The following is a 22,390-nucleotide window of genomic DNA, read 5'->3' as shown; positions in this document are numbered from 1 at the left end:
TTCCCACAAAATTAATAAAGTCTCATTACACTTGTTTACATTAAAACATCCAAATGCAGTTGTTCACATGACATTATCTGGTTGCACACAAAATGACTGCTGTGTGACCCTTCAAATTTGACAGAAGTAGTATGTGATTGTGGACAGGTTAACCCAATAGACAAAATAATAATAGTTACTTTACTGAATGAATAAAGCTCAAAAAGAAGGAAAAGTAGATATGTTTAGCTATAACCCAGCCAAAGAAAATAAGGACCAAGACCTCAACAGTAGCTGAGATTTATGGGATTCTGACGCTCACTGAAAAAGGGCTAATATCAACTATATACTAGCTTAAAATTAATTCAACATTTGTAATTTTGCATCTATATTGTAACTGTATTTGTGTTGTTAAGCATGTTAATGTGAGACAGCTGCTACAGCTTCATACAGCGACTATGTCCACATGATGCTGCTTTTGCATGCAACAGAGGATCTAGTACTATTCATACTTTAAAATGTTGTAGAAAAAAGCTGTTTCACCTCAGAACTTTGTCTCGGCACTGAACAAGCAGGTTTTTCCAATTTCCACTGATTCAAAGTTCAAAACTGTAAATACTTGTTATCTCCAAACCAGCAGAAACAGCTTACTTTCCCAGCTGTTGTTGGTAACACATGTGAAGATGAGAAGCTTTTAAAGATTGTCAGTGTGTCTATCAGTGACCAATAGGCCCATGGGTGAAGCCAGATGGTCTTTGGATTTAGCATAATTCCTCAAAGAATGCAGAGGAGCTGCATATAAATTAAGCAGACAGACTGCATGCCTGGTCACCACAGGTTTTGCTAACTAAAGGCTGTGACTTTCTGCACATGATCTTTTGAGTTATGTCATTTGCTGTCATGTAATCATTGATTTTTGAATTAATGAGTTTGATTTCAAGGTGAGATCTCTCTGACAGACCTGCTTATATGATAAGAAGGTATTCATTTAAGGATTTAATTATTTTTTTAAAGTCTGTGTAATTTTACTTGCTTGAAGAGACTTTGTTTCTCTGTCTTTTGCAGCAAGAGACATTTCTCACTTCTATCCTGGAATTACCCCATTCACTATTGACATGCCATCTTTGCTTTTACTGATGGAAGTCCAGAAATAGCCACAGAACTGAGTTTTACAGTGGGAGTTTTTACATTTAATAGTGCATTAATTGCATGAATAGTACAGCCTGTTTAATTCCTGAAGTGTATCTATTTTCTCCTTGTGGCATTCAATATTTTGGCACTGGTAGCCTGAGCTGTGGGCAGGGCTCTTTGTAGTGTTATCATCCATAGAAACAGTCATCATGGGTTGTCATGAAGCTGCAGTCCAAAACACCTGATCATTCAATTTGTCTTTACCCCTTTATTTATTTTGCAAAACATTGTCAATATATAGTAGTAATTTATTTTTACTGCCTCTGGGTAAGCTATCTCAGTGCACAAGTAGCAGATAAATACATGCCAGCATGACTTTGCTCACGTTTTTATCACTGACAATACTTGCCACAGGGTGATGTTATTTTCTATACTAGGTGTAAAATAAGCCTTAATAAAGGCACAAAGCCTGCATTCCTTTGCCTTTCAATGCCGAGGTGATGACATTATAAACCTAAAGGTAATTTTTCTGAAATTTCCCAGTCCATGGCTGGCATATTAAAAAATAGTGGAGTTCTTTGCAAGGAGAAATATTATTAAAGGAGGGCAAATATGCCGTGACACAATTTGCTTGGAATTTTGTATTAAATCTATTTTTATTAATTCCATAATAAAGAAGAAATTGCATGATATTTTCTTATTTGTGAAAATTCTTAGTTTAAGAATTTTGAACCAAGCACTGAAGATATATTTCTGTAACTAAAGGAGTAATTTAGACTGGAGGGAAGCTAGAGTAAATAGTTATTTTTCGTCAAATTATAGATTATATGGCAGTACAGAAAGGAGATACTGGCAGGGAAGAAAAGAATGCTGAGAAAGAGACCATTTTCTGCATGCTGGCCTTCATAAAGTGCTTTTCTTTTGTCTGGAACCCACAGGTGGTGACAGTGGGGTTAGTTTCAAAATGTGTTGAGTGTGGTTATGGTCAGTTCAAACCAGTCCCTCAGGATTTCATGCAGTAATTGAGAATACTGCCTGTGCTGAGAAATTGATTTTGACATACATTTTGCAAATGCCTTTGCATGCCACTGTGATAGTGTTGTTAAAATCCTGAATTCCTTGTGAAGAGTTGGAATTCACGGAAATATAGCCATGTTTTTTTTAATCTTTTTAATAGAATCTCTATTTTTTATTTCTGTAGTATAATCTTATATTAATTTCATAGTGGAATCTCAGAACTATTTTCCTGCCTTTTCTTAGAATTGAGGGAAAAAACCCCACCTGTAACTGCATTTCTCTCCTGTCCTGTCTGAGGGTTTTACAAAGTGTTTTTACTTCTTTTTCGTCAGATAGTTTCTACAGTTTTCTTTCTGTTCTTTAGTTGGTCTCATCCTATCCTTCCTTTGCCTTCTTTATGTTATGTACTTTAAAAGATATTGGCATGTGGCCATATATTTACAAAACAAATATGAACTCGAATTTTCTCTTGGGATTTTAAATTTGCTGTGTGGGAAGCTGCACATCTTCCTGGAAAAGCTGTGGCAAGCAAGATCAATGCATAACGCTGGTATCAGTGTCTTTACGTGAAAGCTCATTCTTCTTCCCTTCAGTTGTTTCATTTCTTTACACACCAACAAAATTTGAATGGAATTTGTCCTTACATTTGTTTAATTTACTCTATTCTTTTTCTTAAAAGTTGCCTTTCTAATTAATTTAGGTTCCTGAACTTACTTTTTTTCTTGAACTTTTATTTTTTGCCTGCTGGGGGACTGAAGTGGAAGAACCAGAGCAAGTATTTTTTGGCTCTGAAATTATCTTAGCAATTGTTGTTCTTTGCTACGAATGGGTGAATTACTCTAATTTTCTGGAAGTGGATCTTCAAGGAATTAGAAAAGAGACTTTTGCACTGTGGGCTGTGAAAAGCCAGATGCTGTAGCCACTATGGTGTTATTGTCGAGGGCAGCTTTAGCACAAAGGACTGTATCACTTGGTACCCATGGTATGTACCTGCTTCTTTATCTGAAAGCTGGAAACCTGGATTTCTCTCATCGTCTTGTTTTCCTGGAGTTTTGTGCTGAGTTTCCCTTTGCTTCTTTTCTATTTCTGTAATTAAATTTCACAGCACTGTTTCATAGTACTCACCCCATGGGTTTATATACCCATAGCTTGTATTCATTATCAATAATCATAGTAATCCAAATCTTGTACTGTAGTACAAAGTATGGCTAAGCAGCTCCTGGTTTTGAAGCACGCCTTAGCTTCTTCAGTAGTGCTTATGGAAGATGCCTATAGAAATAAGTGGAAATGAAGTAAGTACTTCTTCACAGAACAAAATGGTGAATGGCCACAGAATTTAGTAGAGGATCAGTTTGCAGTTCCTGCTCTTTGAACTTACTGGAGAAGTAGACTGAATCCTGCAGGGGAGAAGGCTGCAGGAAATGAGACCATGATGTTGGCATTGGACAAGTGATGGAAGAATCAGAGGATGATGGGAAGGGTCTTTTAAGGATTAAATTATGCATAACTCACAAATCTATCTCCTTCGACTTTACTGAAATATATATACATATATATATATATATATATATATAGAGTCAACTTCCATTCACTGTGTGTTCCTAGCACAACAACACACAAAAGGCACTTCTTTGCCTAAATTTAATAGCTTGGATTTTATATAATAGAGAAGTAGTAGTAGTAGTGCATGTGTGAAGCAGTGCTTTTATTTGCCTGATATTTTGTCCTGATAATGACAATCTTTTGTGAGTAAAGAATACTACAGTACTTATGAACAGTTATCAGAGACAACAAAACCATTTTCAATTGCCCTAAGTGAGAGAAAACAAATGTAAATCTCGCTCTTCCATCTTATAGCGCCTTTGGAAATTGCCTCTCTGGCAGACAGAATTCATTGTTACTTCAAAGCAAGCTTTGCCTCATAATGAGAACACAAAGTATAATTTTTGTTGTTTATTTTTTCTGTGAACCTCTTTACCTTGCTTACTTTTACATGCTTGTTTTTGAGCATATTGCACAGCCTAGCAGTTAATTATTATAATCAAGTAGTTGGCAAGAATCCTCTGCTTTGTAGTTGTGTTTAGCTCCGCTGCTGTCAAGAAGAAGCAGTTTCTTTCTTTGGTGTAGGCTATTTATGAGTGTGTGTTAATGGTAAAGTAGCTCTACCAAGAATTATTTAACAGTTGCTCACTGTTCATGAGCTTTGGCTGCTACTGTTAACGGTCACTGTGCTCAATTATTTCTAGATGCACTTCCAATCCATTCTGCATTCGCTTCAAAACACACTCATTTTGTATCACCCCACCTGTGCTCCCAGTGCCTGCGACGTGCATGACATTACCAGATGTGTGTTCAGGCTCAGGCATTGGGTTACTGATGTGAAAGCAGCTCAAATGACAGAGCTGGGAATTGTAATGGAGCACAGAGCATGGTGGCTATGAGGAGATCATGTTTCTGTTTCCTGTCCCAAAAAACTGCATCTGCATTTACGGTACCTGACCGCTAAAGTGCTCAGGCTTCTTTAATTCTCCAAGTGTGCATGTGTAGAACTGGTGGGCCAGATGGAGTACACTTACTTTATAAAAGAGCAGTTGCTTTACCACCAAGCCCCATCACTCTCATCATAATTAATTCTTTCATAAATATCTGAATTGTACGTTGTAACATCTTGTAGAAAGAATCACATTTTAAAATATTATTTTCCTGCTTTTGGTTCTTCTGTGAAGATTGCTTTTTTTTTTCACTTTTAGGTTTCACCTCTTTTTGGAAAGTAGTTCTTTGATAGTAGCCCATGTGTACACTCATGATGATTTGTTTTGATTGTTTTTTCTTCCCCTGTGGCACTGACTTTTTCAAAGTGTCAGGTTTTAATTTCAACTTTTTCATTTAAGACAGTGGGTGTCCTCCCTGCCATCACTTTTCTGCTGGAGTTAATTTGAGCTGCATGGGTGCTGTGCTTGCTTTAGGCCACATGAGTTGTTCCATTATTCCTTAATGTCAGTTTTTATTCTTTAGACTTTCTATGAGTTGATTGCCATCCTGCTCCATGCACCATTGCTGCATTCTACCTTTCATTTAGCACACTGAAGGCTTCAAGTGCTACAGTAAATGGTGTATTTTCAAATTTGAAACATCTGCCAATTAAGGTTCTGTCCTTTGTGGTGAAGTGAATCTAGATGTCAGATATTGTGGAAGTATGCCACAGTGGTGTCTGTTGATGCCAGATCCAACAGTGGTAAAGACAAACCAACCAATTTCCTCTTCCTTCTTGATGGAGGACTCTGCTGCATTATTCAGGGTTAACTGAGATTAGCTCAGCTGGTCACAGCATGGTGCTGATGACACCAAGATCATGGGTTTGATCCCTGTATGGTCTATTCATTTAAGAGTTGGACTCAATTCTTTTGGGTTCCTTCCAGCTCAAAGTATTTTGTGATTGGTTGATGTCACTTCTTTAAGAGATCGCTTCATGAGTTTTCAACTTTGATGACTAAGTGATCATTAGCAGCAGTTAGTTTTTAGTTACTACCAGTGTTCCCACGGGCAAAAGGGGCCTTACTGCAATCTGTGAGGACAAAATCATTAATGGATATCAAGGATTAGCAGATCATTATCTGTGGAAAAGGATCTTTACTGGTACTGCTCCATCATTTTCTAGGACAGAGGATGAGCTTTCCCTTTTCTACAGTGCTGACCAATGCTGGCTTCATACTTTTCAAGGAGATGGATTTTTTTAGTGCTGTATGTTGGGACTCTGTAGATACATTAGCCCAACTTCCCAACGCAAGCTGTGACTGATGTCTAGTGTTTCCTGTTTTGGAAATGGGAAAGAGAAAAGAAAGACTGGTATTATTTTTCTTGGCCAGAGAATGAACAAAAGGATACTAAGTAAAGGAATTATTAAATAATTGAATAGTTCAGTGTAGATATTAGGAGCTTTTTGCTCCTTGTCTAACAACATAAAATACTTCATTAAATTGAAAAGGCATAAATTAAAAAATTATGAGAACATTCTTCTTGGTAAGAAAATTTGTAGCAATGGCTTTTCTTGGCAAGGGGTTTTCTTTGGAGAAAAGTTGGACATTTATGGATTTAACACAAGTAAAGACAGTTCATTTAGAAGAGTTTAAAGAAATAATAAAACCATGACCTTTGGTTATTAGCCTGTTTAACTGTTATGTTGAGCCCTTCATGGTAGAGGAGAAGGGAGAGGGGAAGGGAGTAGTTCGGTCAGCTGTGCAGTTCTTGCATCCTGCTCTTCAGGTCTTCGGATTCTGGCAGTGACCACTGTCCAGTAACCAGGTCCTGCACTAAAGATGCAGTTGCTCTGCTCCAGGCTGGAAGTTTTATATCTTTATAATGTTCCTTCAAAAGCTACAGCTTCACTTGGGAAGGAAGGGGGAAAAAATGAGATTGTAATGTGGCGAGACAAACTAGGAAACAAGCTCTGATTCTCTGTAGTGGAATGAGATCTTGAGAATAAAATATGCTGGCGTATTTACAAGCAAAGTGGAAAGCAGTGGTGCAAAGTGGAAAGAGCACACTCTGCAGCCCAGATATCCCCATCTCTCTACTGTGTTCTCTCCAGGGTCCCTTGTGTGGATGAAATACAATAGCTCTGTTGTGAAACTTTAGTTGCTGTGATTCGCATTTCTGTTCTTTAGCAGGAGCCAGGTCTCAGCAAGAAACTGTTTAAAAAGTTAAATTGAAAGACTGTTTCTATGTGTCTGCTGTATAGCTGCTGGTGAGGGAGCGCTGCCACTCTCTGAGGAGGTATGGAAAGGGATAGGACCAGGGCTAGGGATGAAATGTCATGGCAGATGTTGGGAAAAATAAGCCACTTTTTTGGCCATATGGTGAAAAATTCCAATAAAGGCAGCTGAGACTAAATAACATGGACAGGTACCAATAATATACATGAAAGATGGAAGCAATTGAGAGAAGAATCTCATTATTCCTCGGTTTTCTATTCCAATGTGTCTTTTTAACTTCTCCAGAAAATGAAGGAGCATTACACGACAATGGAAATTAAAGGGCTACAAATTTAGCACATAGATGTGACAAAACTGCAGAAATCCTTTTGGTTTAATCAGAATATCTGGTCTGTTTATAGTTTAAATACTATGGTTCAAATAGTCTCATCCATTAGTTTGAGAAAAAAGTAATGAGGAAATAGGGAATGGGTTGTCTAAAAGAAGCACATGTGATAAATTGATTTGGTATTAGATATATACTGTCTGAATATTCAGGGAGGCCTCAACCCTCCTGAAAACTGTGGATGTATAAATTCTGTATATACCAAGTTGGACATACACTTCTTTTTGGAGTTGCTATGTTTCTAATTTTTGTTTCCAAAGAGCAGATGCTGAAGAATTCCTCTACTTGCCAGCACCATCCCATTCTTCTGATCACTGAAGCTGAAATTCATTCCAGTTAACTGTTTTGATCACTGAAGAGGCTAAATCCAAAATGTTCAGAACCAGTTCCCAGAATAGAGTATTTCCTTTTCCTAAGAGAAAACAAAAGACTTTGGAGAATTCTGGAGCTGAGAAAATGGACCTAGCCATCTGATTTTCCTCATCTCCCACTTCAAAACAGCTGACTTATGCTGTGCAAGAAGTACAGGAACAATATAGGACTCCAGTGTCCTGTTTGGAGGAGAATTCCTTATCAAATGAAAGGGATGCTTGTGTCTGTATCACTGATGTGTCCAATTAACACCATCAGCCGCTCTCATTTCCTTCCCAGAACTTAATCCGTTATTTTTACTAATTAAAAATTGCTGCTAGTACACAGTGTGCTTTCCTTAAATGTTACACTATGAAACTTGGCTACTTGCTGTGCTTGTATATGGGCTTGAGCTATTCCCTCATATGTTTCTTTAGTTATGTGGTATATTTTGCAAAGGACTTAAGGTTTGTCAGATACTGGATTGCACTTTTTAAATGCTCTGAACTAATGAACAAAGGATGAGTGTAGAAACTGGAGTTTTTAATGCATCTGCTATAATGGGGGGGGAATCCACTTGTGCTGCAGGTTCATGACCCTTTCGCTTTGGCCCTGTTAGTTTGCTCTGGACTGTTCTGGCCTGGAAGCTTTTGTAACTTGGCATTTCTGTGTGGTGTGTGCAGCTCAGCAGGACAGTCTGCTCCTGGGTTCCCATCTGATGGAGGTTCATCCCTCACGTTGACAAATGAAACATTTGTCACTCAATGCACAATCTGGCTGCGTATCCTGACTTGTGCATGTGTAACATGCTGGTCTTGTGGCCACCATGCAGGTGAGTTTGTGCATGGAGGCTGTATGAACAGGGACTGAGTGTAGAAGGGAAGGTGCATCTCATGGTTTCATTCAGACATGTAGCCTGGTCTGAAAAGGGCACAGACTACTGCTGGCCCCATAATTCTGAGATGGTGTACTGAATAACATAGATGTTACTGCATTCATTTGAAGATCTGTAGCTTGTGAAAGAGTGCATACACACAATTATTTTCACTATTGATGTGTATGACTTAGTTGGCATGATAATGTGTTTCAGGCAAATTTTACTAGCCTTTCACCAAACAGAATTTTTCTTGTATGAATAAGTGTAATTCTCATAATACTAATCAGGAGTTTTAGTTTGGGGAACTATTTTATGGTAAGCTCAGTTTTAGGTGTTGAGAGTGTTTAAAAGCTCTGTCTTGTGTTAAATTTAGAGTGGTGGTGACTTTGTCATGCTTCTGCGTATCATTGTTCAAACATCATGGATCATAGGTGATGCCCTTTAACTCTTAGCGAATGGCTCTGCCACCTCCACATATTCTGGGCCATCTGAATCATATTTGTAAAATATACAGCTAACTTAAATTGAGGAACTTGCTGGTTTAGTTACATTTATAGTGCACTCAGTGGGTTTTGTATTTCAAACCAAATAAATTACTAAAGGATTCTTTTTTTATTAGACATTATCCCAGATTTTGCCTCATATCATGCAATTGAGGTTAAGATTTGCATGGTTTGTAACTTTTGTTCTTTCTGAGGATTGCTTATTGTTGCACATTGCCCTCTGCTAGCCCCTACATTCTGTGAGTGTGAGGCTTGTGAAGAGCAAAAAATAGGTAGAGATGTAGACAGGCAGTGTTGGAGAGAGGAAAAAAAACATTGGTGTGTATATGAAAAATTAATTTAGAAGGAAGGAGAGGGGAAATGTCTCAATACTTTGTGTCAGTCTTCATTTCTGCACCAGTTATTAGAGATATATAAGATCCCTTGCTAATTTTCAGTCTACAGTGAACAAAATATGAAAATATTTTTTCTCAAGTGCTATGAACACAATATTCAAGCTGTGAGTTTGGCCATGTTTTAAATTTTCCATAAAAGCAGAAATGAACTAAGAGAGCCCTCATCTGCTTACTTCCAAATATAAATTGGACATGATTTATAAGACTCCAGTTACAGAAAATGTATGCTTTCCTTAGGAGAAAGTTTATTCTTCTTTTTAACACTTAGGGACACAGCATTTTATGGGCAATAACTGAAAGTAGTGCAGGCCATATTTCTGAGAGCCAAGCTAGAAAATGCTATTATTGCTGTGATTTTGGACATAAGCATGTTAACAGATATTCAGAAGGAGACAGGACAGAAGAGGCCAGCTTTCTGAAGAGATTTTGGAGGGCATTTCGTATTTGTTAATATTTGGCAGTCTGTTTAAATGAGCATTCATATTCAGAACACTAGACACACAAAGTGATAGAAGCCTTTGCCTTCCTTTGCTTACGTGTTCTGCAAAGCCTGTCTTGAAGTGGTGCTCTTGAACCTCACCACGCTGATCAAAACAAAATGGGACAAATGATGATGATAATGATATTGCTGTTTATCTAACTTACATTAGTACATTTGCTACAGTCATTAAAAAACCGATTTTTAATGGATGAAATAGAAATACCTGTTTTTCAAGGTTGTGTGGATGACTAGGTAAATTAAACAGGTCCGTTGCCATTTAACTCATTGACTCAGGTAGCAGTCTGAAAGGTAAAATATCTGTAAAAAAAGACTATAGGGAGTAGGAAGCCCACCACTATTTGAAGAAATGAATAAACTGAAATAGCTGATGACATGAGGAATGCAAAAGAATCTGTCTAATGTTGATCAACTTGCTTGTTCTGCTTTGTTTTGGGGGTTTTTTTTTGGATGAGGACTCCTTCCTGATTTATGGAATGGTGGTGACCAGTCTCACTGCTCTGGCAAGCACCCACGTGCAATGCATGGGTATTACCCACAGCTGTAATACATGTGTGGGAGGGGCTGGGCTCTGGGTTGACCCTCTCTGACATCTCTGGACTTGAGCAAAACTGTACATTTTCTGAGTTAACTGTCTGCTAGGGCTTTTTGGACAAGTAATGGTATCTCACAAGTTTCTTCTCCAGTGACAGCAGGCCTCCAGCTGGCCTTTCCCTTTCCCTGGTGTTAAACCACCATATTCACCCAAGGAGTGCAGCAATTTACAAGTGTATTTGTAAGAGGCAATATAGGTAGCCCACACATAATCTTTGCTTATTGTAAAGGCCCAGCAACAAATCCTTTTTATCTGACAGCAAAATAAGTTTGAGCTTTCAGTCTTGGCTGCTCACTGACACTTGCTAGTGGGACTGAAATGAACAAGGAAAAATTTTTTCAGTAATCTGACTATACACAAATGAAGCTTCTTGGGTTTCATTTTGTATTCTGTTTCTTTAAATGGTTCTCTACTCTTAGTGATCTTGTTCAGAACAAAGCTCCATTAAATAGTTGTAGCAGTCTACTCAGGAATATTGGTTGGAGCATTGTGGTTTGAGGGCAGGAATTAGCAGCTCAGACTGGTTTTGGGACTTGGATAATTTTTGCGCAAATGGATGTAAGTGTTCAGATTTAGCCTATCTTAAAACCTTGCCACTGCTTAGAGAGGATTTAGGCTCTACCTGGACTGCACTTTTCCTGCCACCTTCTTACCATTTGCCTTAGATCAGCTGCATCAGGAACTGACTTGGCTGAAATCCAGTGTTGCACCAATAACACAGTTTTTATGGTGAGTTTTTATTAGATCATCTCTTTGATCCGACTCAAAATCCATTTGCACAAAACTGTGCCCAAAGGAAAGGGCAGCCGGGGGCAAGGCTGCTTTTCTACTTACACAGTTCTTTCTCTCCTTTGTAGCATCCTCCTGCAATTTGTCTATCAGAGACATGAGTATAATCAGAAGATTTTGTCAGTAGTATCCTGTTTAAGGTCACACACGTACTCCAGGATACATACTTTGATCATTTAGGCTCCGTTAAATAACACATCACATTACATCTTTATAAATATAGTAATGATGTTAATTGATCTAAGCAAAAAAAATGGAATTATTCTATTTTTTTATTAATGCTATAATACATGCTACTAATAAAAGTTACATGTCTGATTTGTTTTTCATAGTGAGTTGCCCTAAACAAGACAGCTAGTACCTTGAGTTGTGCTTTCTAAAACAACTTACTAAATACAATTCTAAAATTAATCCTGCCACCAAAAGGTAAAACATGCTCCCGTGCGAGATCATTAAAATAACATTTTATTTTTTTTTATTTATTTATTTATATTATTTATTTATTTAAGCGCAAATATTTATTTGTGAGATAGATATGCTCAATTATTAAACCCATCACTCCTTGATTTATGTAATTAGCACAGAATAGGGAAATTTTTGTGCTCTGCTGTTGCTTGGCAGAGGTATTCAGTCTTGGGGCTCTGTAGCTTACTAATGAATAAAAATGGATTTGTACTTAAACTCTTAACTGTACGTAGCAAGGTTTTAGCATGCTATAAAATCTAAAATTATAGCAGAGTACGTGAGCAGCATTAACAAATGGATGGAGCTGCTTTCACTGAAAAGTAGAGTGGTTGACTTTGATGACCAAATAAGGCTTTAGTCATGCAAATATTTGCTAGTTGCTGTTAAATCCTTTTTCTTTCCTCAGAAATACGTTCTCTTTTAATTTCTGTTCTTTCAGGTTACATAGACGATAAAATTAAATTATTTTCTATTTGATTATATTTGCACAATAAGAAGGAAGGCAATGTAGATTAAATAGACTGACAGAGTAGATGGTCCTTTTAGCGGACATTTTCAGTGCTGTAACTCAAGCTTTGTTTCTCCCAAAAAGACATTTTATGACCCCTACCCTACCATGTGCTAAGTAGGCATTAGCAGCACAGCTGCTTGCTATGAACTCAGACATTAACAAATGTATTTTGCAGTGGTCCAGATCCTACCAGTGTAATAAAAGTGATAAGGTCAGGCATTCCAGGCTGGACCTGCCTCCCACACCTCTGGATCCTGGCTAGCCTCAATGGGATCTAGCTGCTTACACTGCTTTGCAGGAGGCATGGTAGCAAAACTTAAGGCATGTCAGGAATATCTGGGTTAAATTGGAATGAATTCAGGCTCTGGCTAGCATTAGAGCAGGAATTGCAGGTTACAATACAGACTGAAATGCCTAGTTCTTCCTGGATCTGCACTTGGCTTGCTGAATGGTGTCTGGCGTTCAGAATGAAAGCGTGATGCTGTAGTGTACTTAGGCTGTTTTCTCCTCCAGTGATTTTCATTTTTCTTGCTTTCTATAGACTAACTGAAAGCAGTAAATCAAAGATCTGTCAATATTTTTTATTGGCAGGTTTGTTCACAGTCATCAGTTAGATACACAGAAGAGCAGAGAAGGCAAAAAGCTAAGATCTCACAATCATTCATCATGTAAATTAAGTTTCCTTTCATTTATTTGTTGTGGGGGAGATAGAGAATGTTGTAAAAATCAGTGTATTATAAAGAAGATAAAAATCAGTGCAATCTTTTATGAGAGATTCATATGTGAATTTGGGTTATTTTTAGCTTATTTTAAAACCATGTAGTTCATTGGAATTTCTGTACAACTCATGGGAGCACAAGCAAAGAAAAAAAAAGAACCAGACAGATGTAGTTGTTTGAAAGGCCAAAACCGAAAGCCTTATCATAATTAAGAAATGTAATGTTTAGTTGAGGTTACAGTGAATACCACTTTTTGCATGCTGTCATTGAGCAGAGAAGGTGTCTACCCTCTTTCTTTTCTTGCATTTAGGCTTTTCTATTTTCACCTTGAAGGTTGTTGAGAATTAATTGTTGAATTTTTTGGTGGGACTTGCTTCTTAAAGCCTTAATAAAACTGATGGCAATTTCTGGAGTAACCTGGGGGAATCAGCATCATCTGCAGGACAGGCTAGGAAGGTTGTGTCTGTGCAGTGCTTATTGTCAGTTGTTCAGCTGTGGTAGTCTCCATCCTATAGCAGATTAAAAGAATACAGAAAGATTGACATCAGTCAAGTCCATTGACCTGACCAGCACAGTGGAGATATTTTTGCATCAGAGCAAGGATGAGGACTAAGGATTTTCTTATTCATTGGGATTTTTTTGAGTATCTGGTACCTGTGGTGGTTGACAAAGTAAGCATCAATGCCAGTTGAATGATAAGCTTAAATTCCAGCTGTTATTTTGATTTATGGTTTTCCAGATGCAGCCCAGTTTGAGGATGAAGAGCGGGGCTTTTTCTGTTGTCAGTGTAATTGTTGTTCAAGGACCAGCTGATAAGTCCTCAGGCAAACAGTTCTTGTTCTCAAAGTCAAGTCTCATGCTTTTAGGACTTCAAGTGGATCTGCAGCTTTATTCCCATTTCCATGTGTTAAACCTGATGCACTAGGGAGATGAGGGTTAATCATGAGTATTGAGGCAGATAGATAAAATTCCAAAGTAATGTATTTATTACACTCTTCAGGTTTGGTGTCAGCATTATTGTCTGCACTGCCTCAGGCAGCTGTGAAGGTAGAGATCATTGGTTTGTATTTTATATGCTATTTTCTTGCTAACCAGGGTTGTAAGTCAGAGCACTGACTTCAAGACATTTGATGATGTGTGATTGCACCCAAGTGACTTGAAGAATGTCAACTACCAGTAATTTCACTGCCCATATTTCTACAGTCACATTTTGCTGACAGCATGCCACCAACTCAGGCTGCTCCTCCTTCTCTGGCCATGGACCTGGCATGAAGGTCTGGCAGAACAGATGCTTCCACAGTAGTTAACCATTTCTCCATTCCAACCTGGACATGTGTTATAGGGTTGAAGTGTATATCTGGGTGAGTTTAATTACCCTTAATTTCACAGATTATTTTGAGATCATCCCCTCTTTCCATATACAAAGAGATTTTCTGCACTTCCAGCACTGAACACTGTGTCTGAACGTCACACAGATGGGTCAGTGTTTTTTACACATTTATCTAGGTCCCCCTTTTTATTCCTGAGAGGATATCTGTAGTCTGACCACTTTACTGGTAGTATCAACAGGACAGAAGAAACTTTCTTTTTCTCTGACAGATTTGCAGTCTAGACGTTGTACAAGCTGACCAAAGGATGTAGCCTACAGGAAGCATGACTGACAGGAGAAGTCCAGCCAGGAGCTATCCATACCATGACTTTTGTTGGCTTTAAAAACTGTTTCTTGGGGAAATACTTTGTCCTGAACTTATTCCCAAGTTTACACTCCTTAAAAAATTGGATGTTCAATTTACTGTACTGAAAACATATTTACTGAAAGGAGAAAGGCCCTGGGGACATAACCTTTCCTTTTCTTCCCCTTTCTTTTTCTCTCATATTTCAATCTTGTTTTAGGCTTGTCAGAGGTGTTACATATATGGGACTCTCTCTCTTCCTACTTCTTTAAGGCACATAAATCCATTCAACTCTATCACCCTTGTGATATTGCCAACATACAACACTCTTGATCAGTCTGCTGTGAAAATTCCTGCTGCTGCCTTCATTTCCTCCTGTTTGGACTGCTGTAACTCACAGCTCTTGGGCAGTTAACAGCTGCAGTACTCTGTAGGATTGGTACTCACAGTATGCTATCCCAACCCAACATGCTTTGGACAGTGATTACTGTGTGCTTTAACTTCTAAAATCTTCAGTAACTTGGTCTTTTAATTGTGTCAGAAAACGTGAATTGGTTAGCATGTTTTCACTGAATTCCTCCTTCTAAATCAGCTCGCATTTAGTTGATAATCTTAAGGGTCTTTTTTCAACCTAAGTGATTCTATGATCATAGTTAATAGCTTCCCTGACCTCAAGTGTAGGGCCATTCAAAGTCAGATCTGTCTGCTACAGGAAATCTTTCATTTGCTTTTAATTCCAGATCTTCCCTCCTCAGATCAAAGGTTCCATGGTGAGTGATTTAAAAAAGGACTATTAAGTGGGTGGAAATTGAATGGATGTGAGGTACTTGAACAGGGAGAAGGATCATATTTTTCTGCAAAAATGGATGCCACTTAGTTCTTCTGGCTAAGAGATGATTATAGTAATTGAAGTTGATCACAATTAGACCTTTAAATTTGCATTGCCTTGAACTGAAGCATTTTTATTTAAATTCATCACTTATTATGCCTTTGCATGTACTATTCAAAGTCTGAGGACTGCATAATTTACAACAAAGAAAACAAGTCACCAAGCATAATGAGCTAAACTTCTAACAATACCCTCGAATTTCACCCGTAATTCATCACTCATGCTCAACTGCAGACAAAAATGTTAGCATTTACACATGTAGGCACATGTGCATGTAGGCACAGGCAGACAGAACCTTTCAGTACTGTCACCCCTGTTGGATTTCAGGCAAGAGACACAAATTAAAATACTTTTCTTATAAGGGCCAAGTGAATTATTGTTCCATAACACTGGGGTGGTAGATTGCTGAGAGCACACTAGATGTATGTTCTGTTCTTGTTTTTACGACAGAAATAACAAAGCACGAGGCTGGAGAAATATGCATGTTGTAGACTTGATTTACATACAGCTGTAAAGCATTTTTAGGACTGGATCTTTGTTTAGCTGTGCATGATTGTGAGTTTTGCCTTCAAATTGCCCAGAATGAGTGGTTGGACCGAGGTCAGGAGTAGCCACACGTTGCACCCTGTGCTGCAGCTGTGGGATGCAAACTGCAAGGGTGTGGAAAGGGCACGAAGGGCTCTGCGAGCACAAGGCTCCCCTAAAGGAGCTTTGTTTTTGCGGAAGCTCTGGTATAATGGCCTTTGGCATTGTGAAAAAACGTCTTGTGGGAGGAAAAATGCTCTGGAGTACGTGGTGCAGTCACAGCGATACTTCTGAAATACAAAATATCTTGAGCTTTCCATGAAGAAGTGGAAAAGTCTGAAAAACAAGCAAAAACCAAACCACAACAAGGAAAAAAATAATAATTGAAATAACACGTGTATCTTTTGGGCTCTCATTGTAAAATTCTGATTGATATAACTTGTCTAGAGTAAGTTTTAGCTTTATAATTTGAATTGGCACGTTTATGTGGTTTCCCTTTCCCCACTTCCATGCTTTTCAGCCTTCCCAAGACATGTTTTGTTCATTTGGTTTTAATTCAGTCCCAGTTAAGTATCGTAGCACCAAAACAATTCCTGTGTGGGCAAAGAAGGCAGCTTGTGATGCAGGCACTCACTGGTCTTTATGGCCACATTTGTTCTGGTAGGAGCAGCAGCCAAAGGCTGTTCTGGGTCCCAAGCCCAAATGACCTGGCACAGTTTGTGTCCATGCAACTAAATTAATTTATATCACCCAAACCAGGATGACCTAATCCAAGCTTACTTCTAGGAATACTCCCTGGCCTGTACTGTTTCTTTTGAAACTCTACCTAAAACTGTGCCAGATGGTTTTCTGTACAGGCAGGCATGTGCAGACCTCCACCTTTCCCCTGTCTGTGGTGGATGGCTGTGGGTCTCACCTTATCAACCTGTATGAGGTGCAGGCAGTGGCTGGCACAGGTCTTCTCTGGGAGCTTCCACCAATTCTAACTCTTGGGCTTTGTGATACTGGAGTTTCCAAAGCTCTGTTAAGGTCTTCGGGCATTGTGCTTGTACAGACAGGCTGATGGAAAACTCACAGAATTTATCATTTTCAAAGAAATAATAGAAAAGGAAACCAATTGCAAAGGAGAAATTCTTTATGTATCTCCAATAGTGATAGATTACAGAACTGAAAACACTGGCTTTCTTAATGCATACCTATTTTTATAAATTATTTTCTACCAAAATGTTTCTAAATTTAAGTGAAAACTTTCACCATGGACCATGCCAGAGAAGAGCCAAACTCAACACAAAACACTTGTTACCAAAGATCTTAGGGGAATAAAAATGAAGGTGCAATGTACAAAACTTTTGTGTTTATCAAATACATTTTAAATCAATCCACCTGCGGGTGAAAAACCATGAGTGCCACCAAGCCCTCTTTCAAGTGAAAACTAAATGAAGATCTGGGGAGTCTTTTATCAAATACATTAGGTAAGGATGTCTTTCAGCACCTTTCTGATCTACATGTGACATGGTTTTCCTAAGAGCTGCCTCCACTGGTAAAAAGAACATGAAGGGAAAGTAGCTTAAGGTGTGGCCTACTGTCATGGCTTAATGAGCATGGCTTTTCCAGTCATGGGAAAGGAAGAATGACAAGATTATTGACAGATACACAAGTAATGTTACTGACAGGTCTAATGGAACTTTCATGCAATAATTACACTGTAGGTAGCTGAGATATTTTACAAACTGCAGGCAGCCAGCTTAGGCAGCAGAACATGTTTGTATTTATTGTGTGTATATACATTTGCTTTTACAACACGGGTTCAAAAATCACTAACACTTTGTTTTAATGAGCAAGAGTTTCACTAGCTTCATTTTTACCTCTGTTGTCTCCCTGCAGGTCAAAGCAACAGATGCAGATGCTGACCAGTTTGGAGAAATTGAGTATTCTCTTTACGATGGATTTAATTTTTATGAAAAATCCAAAGCTTTCCAGATTGACCCACACACTGGTCAGATCTTTGTGTCTCAAGACATTGACAGAGAAGGAGATCCAACCACTTATGATCTCTTAGTAAAAGCTACAGATGGGGTAAGTTTCACCTTTCCACACTGCCAGATTTGTGAATGGATTTGCAAATTTGCATGCCTGGGTATACTTTTAAATGAGAATGTAGTGACTATGTAAAAATTGCATGCATTTGAATAAAATGTCTTATCCTTAAAGAGAGCAGAAAATTATACTCATGAACTGTACATTTTTACTGACATTAGTCAAATTGGCTGTAAAATATCCAATGACTCCTAAAAAATGTTTGGAAAAATGTTTTTAGGATGTGTTAGTCCTTGCTGATTTTCCTCCTACTGTTGGAACCAATGGACTCTGAGTTATTTCTGCTCCCTGTTTTCAAGATTAGTGCAGCAGTAATAAGACAGTACCATGGGTTAGAACCTTATGGCTACTGTGGGTGACAGTGGCTTTTCTGTCCTTTCCTTGTCCTTTCTAGCTGGCTGATGCCCCAGCTCTGGCTGTGTCTGGGTGCAGCCTCCCTACAGCTGAGTGTCTGAAAGTTTTCCCACTTTACAAGCTCTGGTGTTTGGAAGTGGATATTCATGGTACAGCAAGGGCAGGGTAGTTGTATGTGCCTGAAATAGTCCTTTGCAGGTCTCTGGCAAAGATGGTGAGGAGACATTTGCTGTGATAGGAACATTTTAGGATGTCTGGGAATGGACACCTTGCCTACCTGATGCCATGTAACAAAAAATTTTGCTAGTAAGCTCCAGAAAAATAATGGAAGAAAATTATTCATTATTTTCATTACGAAATATTCATTTTATGATTTGCATGGTGATTTGCAATCTGAGGTGATTTGCAATGTGGGGCTAATTCTGTACTTGTCTTTACTTTCTTCAGCTTAATAATGAATTATGAAGAAGCTGAAGAAAAAGGTTATCGGTTGCCTACAAATGTTAAAATTAACATAAGGAAACTTTTCAAAATGTTATTCAGGTCACATTTTGCAGTGCAATTTGTCCTGAAAAACATTGAAATTCATTTATTTCAGGCTATGCAGTCTTTATTTCTTATCTTGAATATTGAACTTGCATTTAAGATAATGTCCTAAGTGTATCTAATATAACTTTTTAAAAATGCAGCTGTGCTATAAATACTGTATTTTTCATTAAAATGCCTGTAATTTATAGTACGCTGAAGAAGCTTAGTGACCTATGATTTCCATATTCATGAGTAGATGAACTTAAATAGCTGCAGTTGATGGTTGGTATTAATTATTCTATTTTGAGAATGTAGCAGTTGAGGGTATCTCTCTGTTCTGTTGAATTCAGATATATCTGTAATAGTTCAACAATTTTTTTTTCTTCAGCTGTCAAAATTCAGTGTTTGTTTCACAGGCTGCAGAAATATTCTCTTATATTAATATTGCCTTTAACAGTGTGCCTTTTCTTCCTCACAGATTTCTTTAGAGGAGAAAAAATTACAGAAATATATTTGTATGTTTGCTTCCATGCTCATCTTACTTGAATGTCTGATAACTTGACCCTGCTCATTGAAGGGGGCTTGGACTGGGCAACCTTTGAAAGGTCTCTTCCCACTCAAACCATTCTATGATTTTAATATAAGAATATAAGTGTGGGTTTTTCCTGGACAGTGCCTGTAATTTTTATAGCAGAGGTAGGTCTGTGTGACCAGTTTGGAATTTCACTGGTATGTGATTTCTGTTTTCAAAATTTATACTTGAGTACAGAAATCCAAACTTTGAAGAGGAAAGCAGTCTATATTGCAATGTATAACAGCAGAAAATTATGTATTCTGCTATACTTCGTAATTTCATTTTTCCTCTCAGTCACATGTTTTGAAGCTGTATAAATGTAAAGAACACATAATATCAAGATTAATCCTTAATAAAGGTTATGTGAGAGCTGGACAATTGGACAATAGCAGTAAAATTTTGAAAAGTTTCTAATTTTCTAAGATATTCAGTCTCGTACAGAAGATTATTTTGAAAATCTGAAAGAAAACATGTTTGCACGCAAAAAGCTTGATGCCTTAATTTTTTACCTCAAGTTAAAGGAAAATAGCTGAAACTATAGGGTATCTACTTTTTAAATTGCTCTGTCATATATCTTCATTTAGGGACCTCATGTTTTCAGGAGTTCAATAATGGGGAGAAAGGTTCAGTTTTTGATTGCCTTGTTTGTGACAGGCAAGGCTTGATCTTTTTACTGGAAGTCAGCACTTTGTAGATCCCATTGATTTATCTTCTAGAAGTTTGCCCATCTGAGACCTAAATACTAAAGCACCTAAATTCAATATCAGCTTTTCAAATTTTTCAGTGCACCTGAACTTGTGTTGACCAACTCTCCACCTTTAAAGCAGAATTGTAATAGGATATTTATTTCCTGACGTTCTGCTGCTGATTTTGATGGATTAGAGATGTTAGGTATGGGGTTCAAAGTAGAGACTTGTAGAGACTGTGATCAGGGGAGAAATGTGTACAGAAAAGAAAGGAGAAGAATGAAGGGTCACTTATGGCAAAGGAGGGTAGAGAGGTGAAAAGGAAAGAAAATAACACAGTTAATTAGAAATGAGGAGGAAAAGAAAGTATTTTCCAGGTGGTGTGCAGTTTATCTTACAGCAAAACTATCAGTTTCCTCCACCTGTTCCTGGCTACTCCATTACATGGCTTTAGAGCTTGTCAGTCATGTCTTATGCATTGTGTAGAAAATGTAAGGAGTGAATTTAAATTGCACACAAGAGCCCGTGGGAGAGGCAGGTGGAAAACAGCTTCTGTTAAACTGGTGTTAAATAAACATCCTGTGAGAGCTTGCAGGAGCACTCTCCCTGATTAACCAAAGATGAAAAGAAGTATCCTTGTATCTTCTATATGGAATGTTAGGCCTGGAGTTTTTCAGCTGCCACATCATCACTGCAAAATGTTCAGTACACCAGCAGCAGGTGTGTTAGTGACTCTCTTACTGCCTTTCTGCATAGAGAGATACTTTGTCTCTTGCTTTTTGGTAATCCACCCTGCCTATCCGATTTTCTTTGTCTTTTACACTGGAGCAATTGAAATCTAGATATAAACACTTGGCACTCACAGGCAAAGCTTCTGAAGAACTTAAGGCTTTTGAAATAATTGTAGATATCTCTCCACTTTGACAGCATTACAATTTCAAGACAACGTATCCTTTAGGTTTACAAAAAAACCCCTTTATGTCAGAGATTCTGTATCTGACATAAAGTTCAGTTTGGAACAAAAATTTGACAGCATGGTTCACTGACAAAAACTTTGGAGGCTGTGATTAAAATCTTGATGGAGTTTTAAGCATTTTACAGCACTGAAATGAAGAAATACAGCTACACATAGCATCATTTCTACTTATTAAGACAAAGAGTTTCCCCTGCTAAAGACAGGATAATTTATTTTTCTTTTTTAAGACTTGGTAAAGAGGTGTTCTAATTGCTTTAGATATTCACACAAATTTGATCCTCCTGAAGTAAAGAAAACATTAACTGTTATTATTTTGACTTGATGGTAGTTTATGTCCCCTTTTTCTTCCATGAGGGACACAACTCTCAGGACTCTGATAGAGAAGTCATTGTAATTGTGACTTTTTGTTGCATCAGAGAGTACAGCAGTAGTTAAAAACACTTGAACATTTGAGATAAGGGATTTTAAAATGAACAGCTGTGGCTTTCTGTTGCTTGTTAACATGGTTTGACAAGTGTAATGTTCTGTCAGCAATAGACTTCATATTTTGGAAGATCTGTGTTTTGCTTGCTTCTGAGTAGATGAAGTATATCCACATTGTTAGAAATAGGACTTTTTGTTCCTTCTCAGTTGGGATGATACTTACTTTCAGTTGTCAGAGCAAGAATTGGGCCATAAGTAGTTAATATCATAAGTTATTAAGTAAATCTCATACTTGACATGTGAAGGTATGCACTGCTCCTTCAGGAAAAGAAGGTTCTGTCTCCATCGTAAAATTTGGTCTATCCTCTGAGAGATTAGATTTCCCCATATACTTAGAGTTGATCAGTTTCAAAAAACTTTGCAGTCTTTACATAACTCTGTAGCATAAATACAAATTGGCTGAAGAGTGGGGTTTGGAGTTTTTTCATGTCTGTTTAGCAATAATGAAGCTTGAAAGAAACAGTTTAACACAAATTCTTGTGAGTTTGGTTTCATGCTGTTCCAACCAACTTTTTTCAGATACTTTTTATTCTTGACCTCACTTCTTCCCTGGCCATCTTCCCTGTAAAATACTTCTGATTTTGTTCTAAAGTATCTAAAAGCTATGGAGACACAGAGCATCTTCTGACAGTGATCAGAGCACATCCTTCTCCTTCCCCTGCCTGCCCTTTTAGCTC

General features: G+C 37.9%; 1 protein-coding gene across 1 annotated transcript in view; it reads left to right on the top strand.

The window, feature by feature from the left end:
• The first annotated feature begins 17,848 nt into the window (after positions 1 to 17,848).
• DCHS2 (dachsous cadherin-related 2) overlaps positions 17,849 to 22,390 on the top strand; it is a 62,129-nt gene continuing 57,587 nt past the window's right edge. The window contains exon 1 of the mRNA XM_048305108.1: positions 17,849 to 18,091. Coding sequence (XP_048161065.1) covers positions 17,849 to 18,091 — 243 coding nt within the window. The remainder of the gene's footprint in view (positions 18,092 to 22,390) is intronic.

This window comes from Corvus hawaiiensis, chromosome 5, assembly GCF_020740725.1.
Source record: "Corvus hawaiiensis isolate bCorHaw1 chromosome 5, bCorHaw1.pri.cur, whole genome shotgun sequence".
In the NCBI taxonomy this organism is placed as follows: domain Eukaryota; kingdom Metazoa; phylum Chordata; class Aves; order Passeriformes; family Corvidae; genus Corvus; species Corvus hawaiiensis.
The sequence above is the reverse complement of the archived record's forward strand: the minus strand, read 5'-3'. Positions and strand labels throughout refer to the sequence as shown.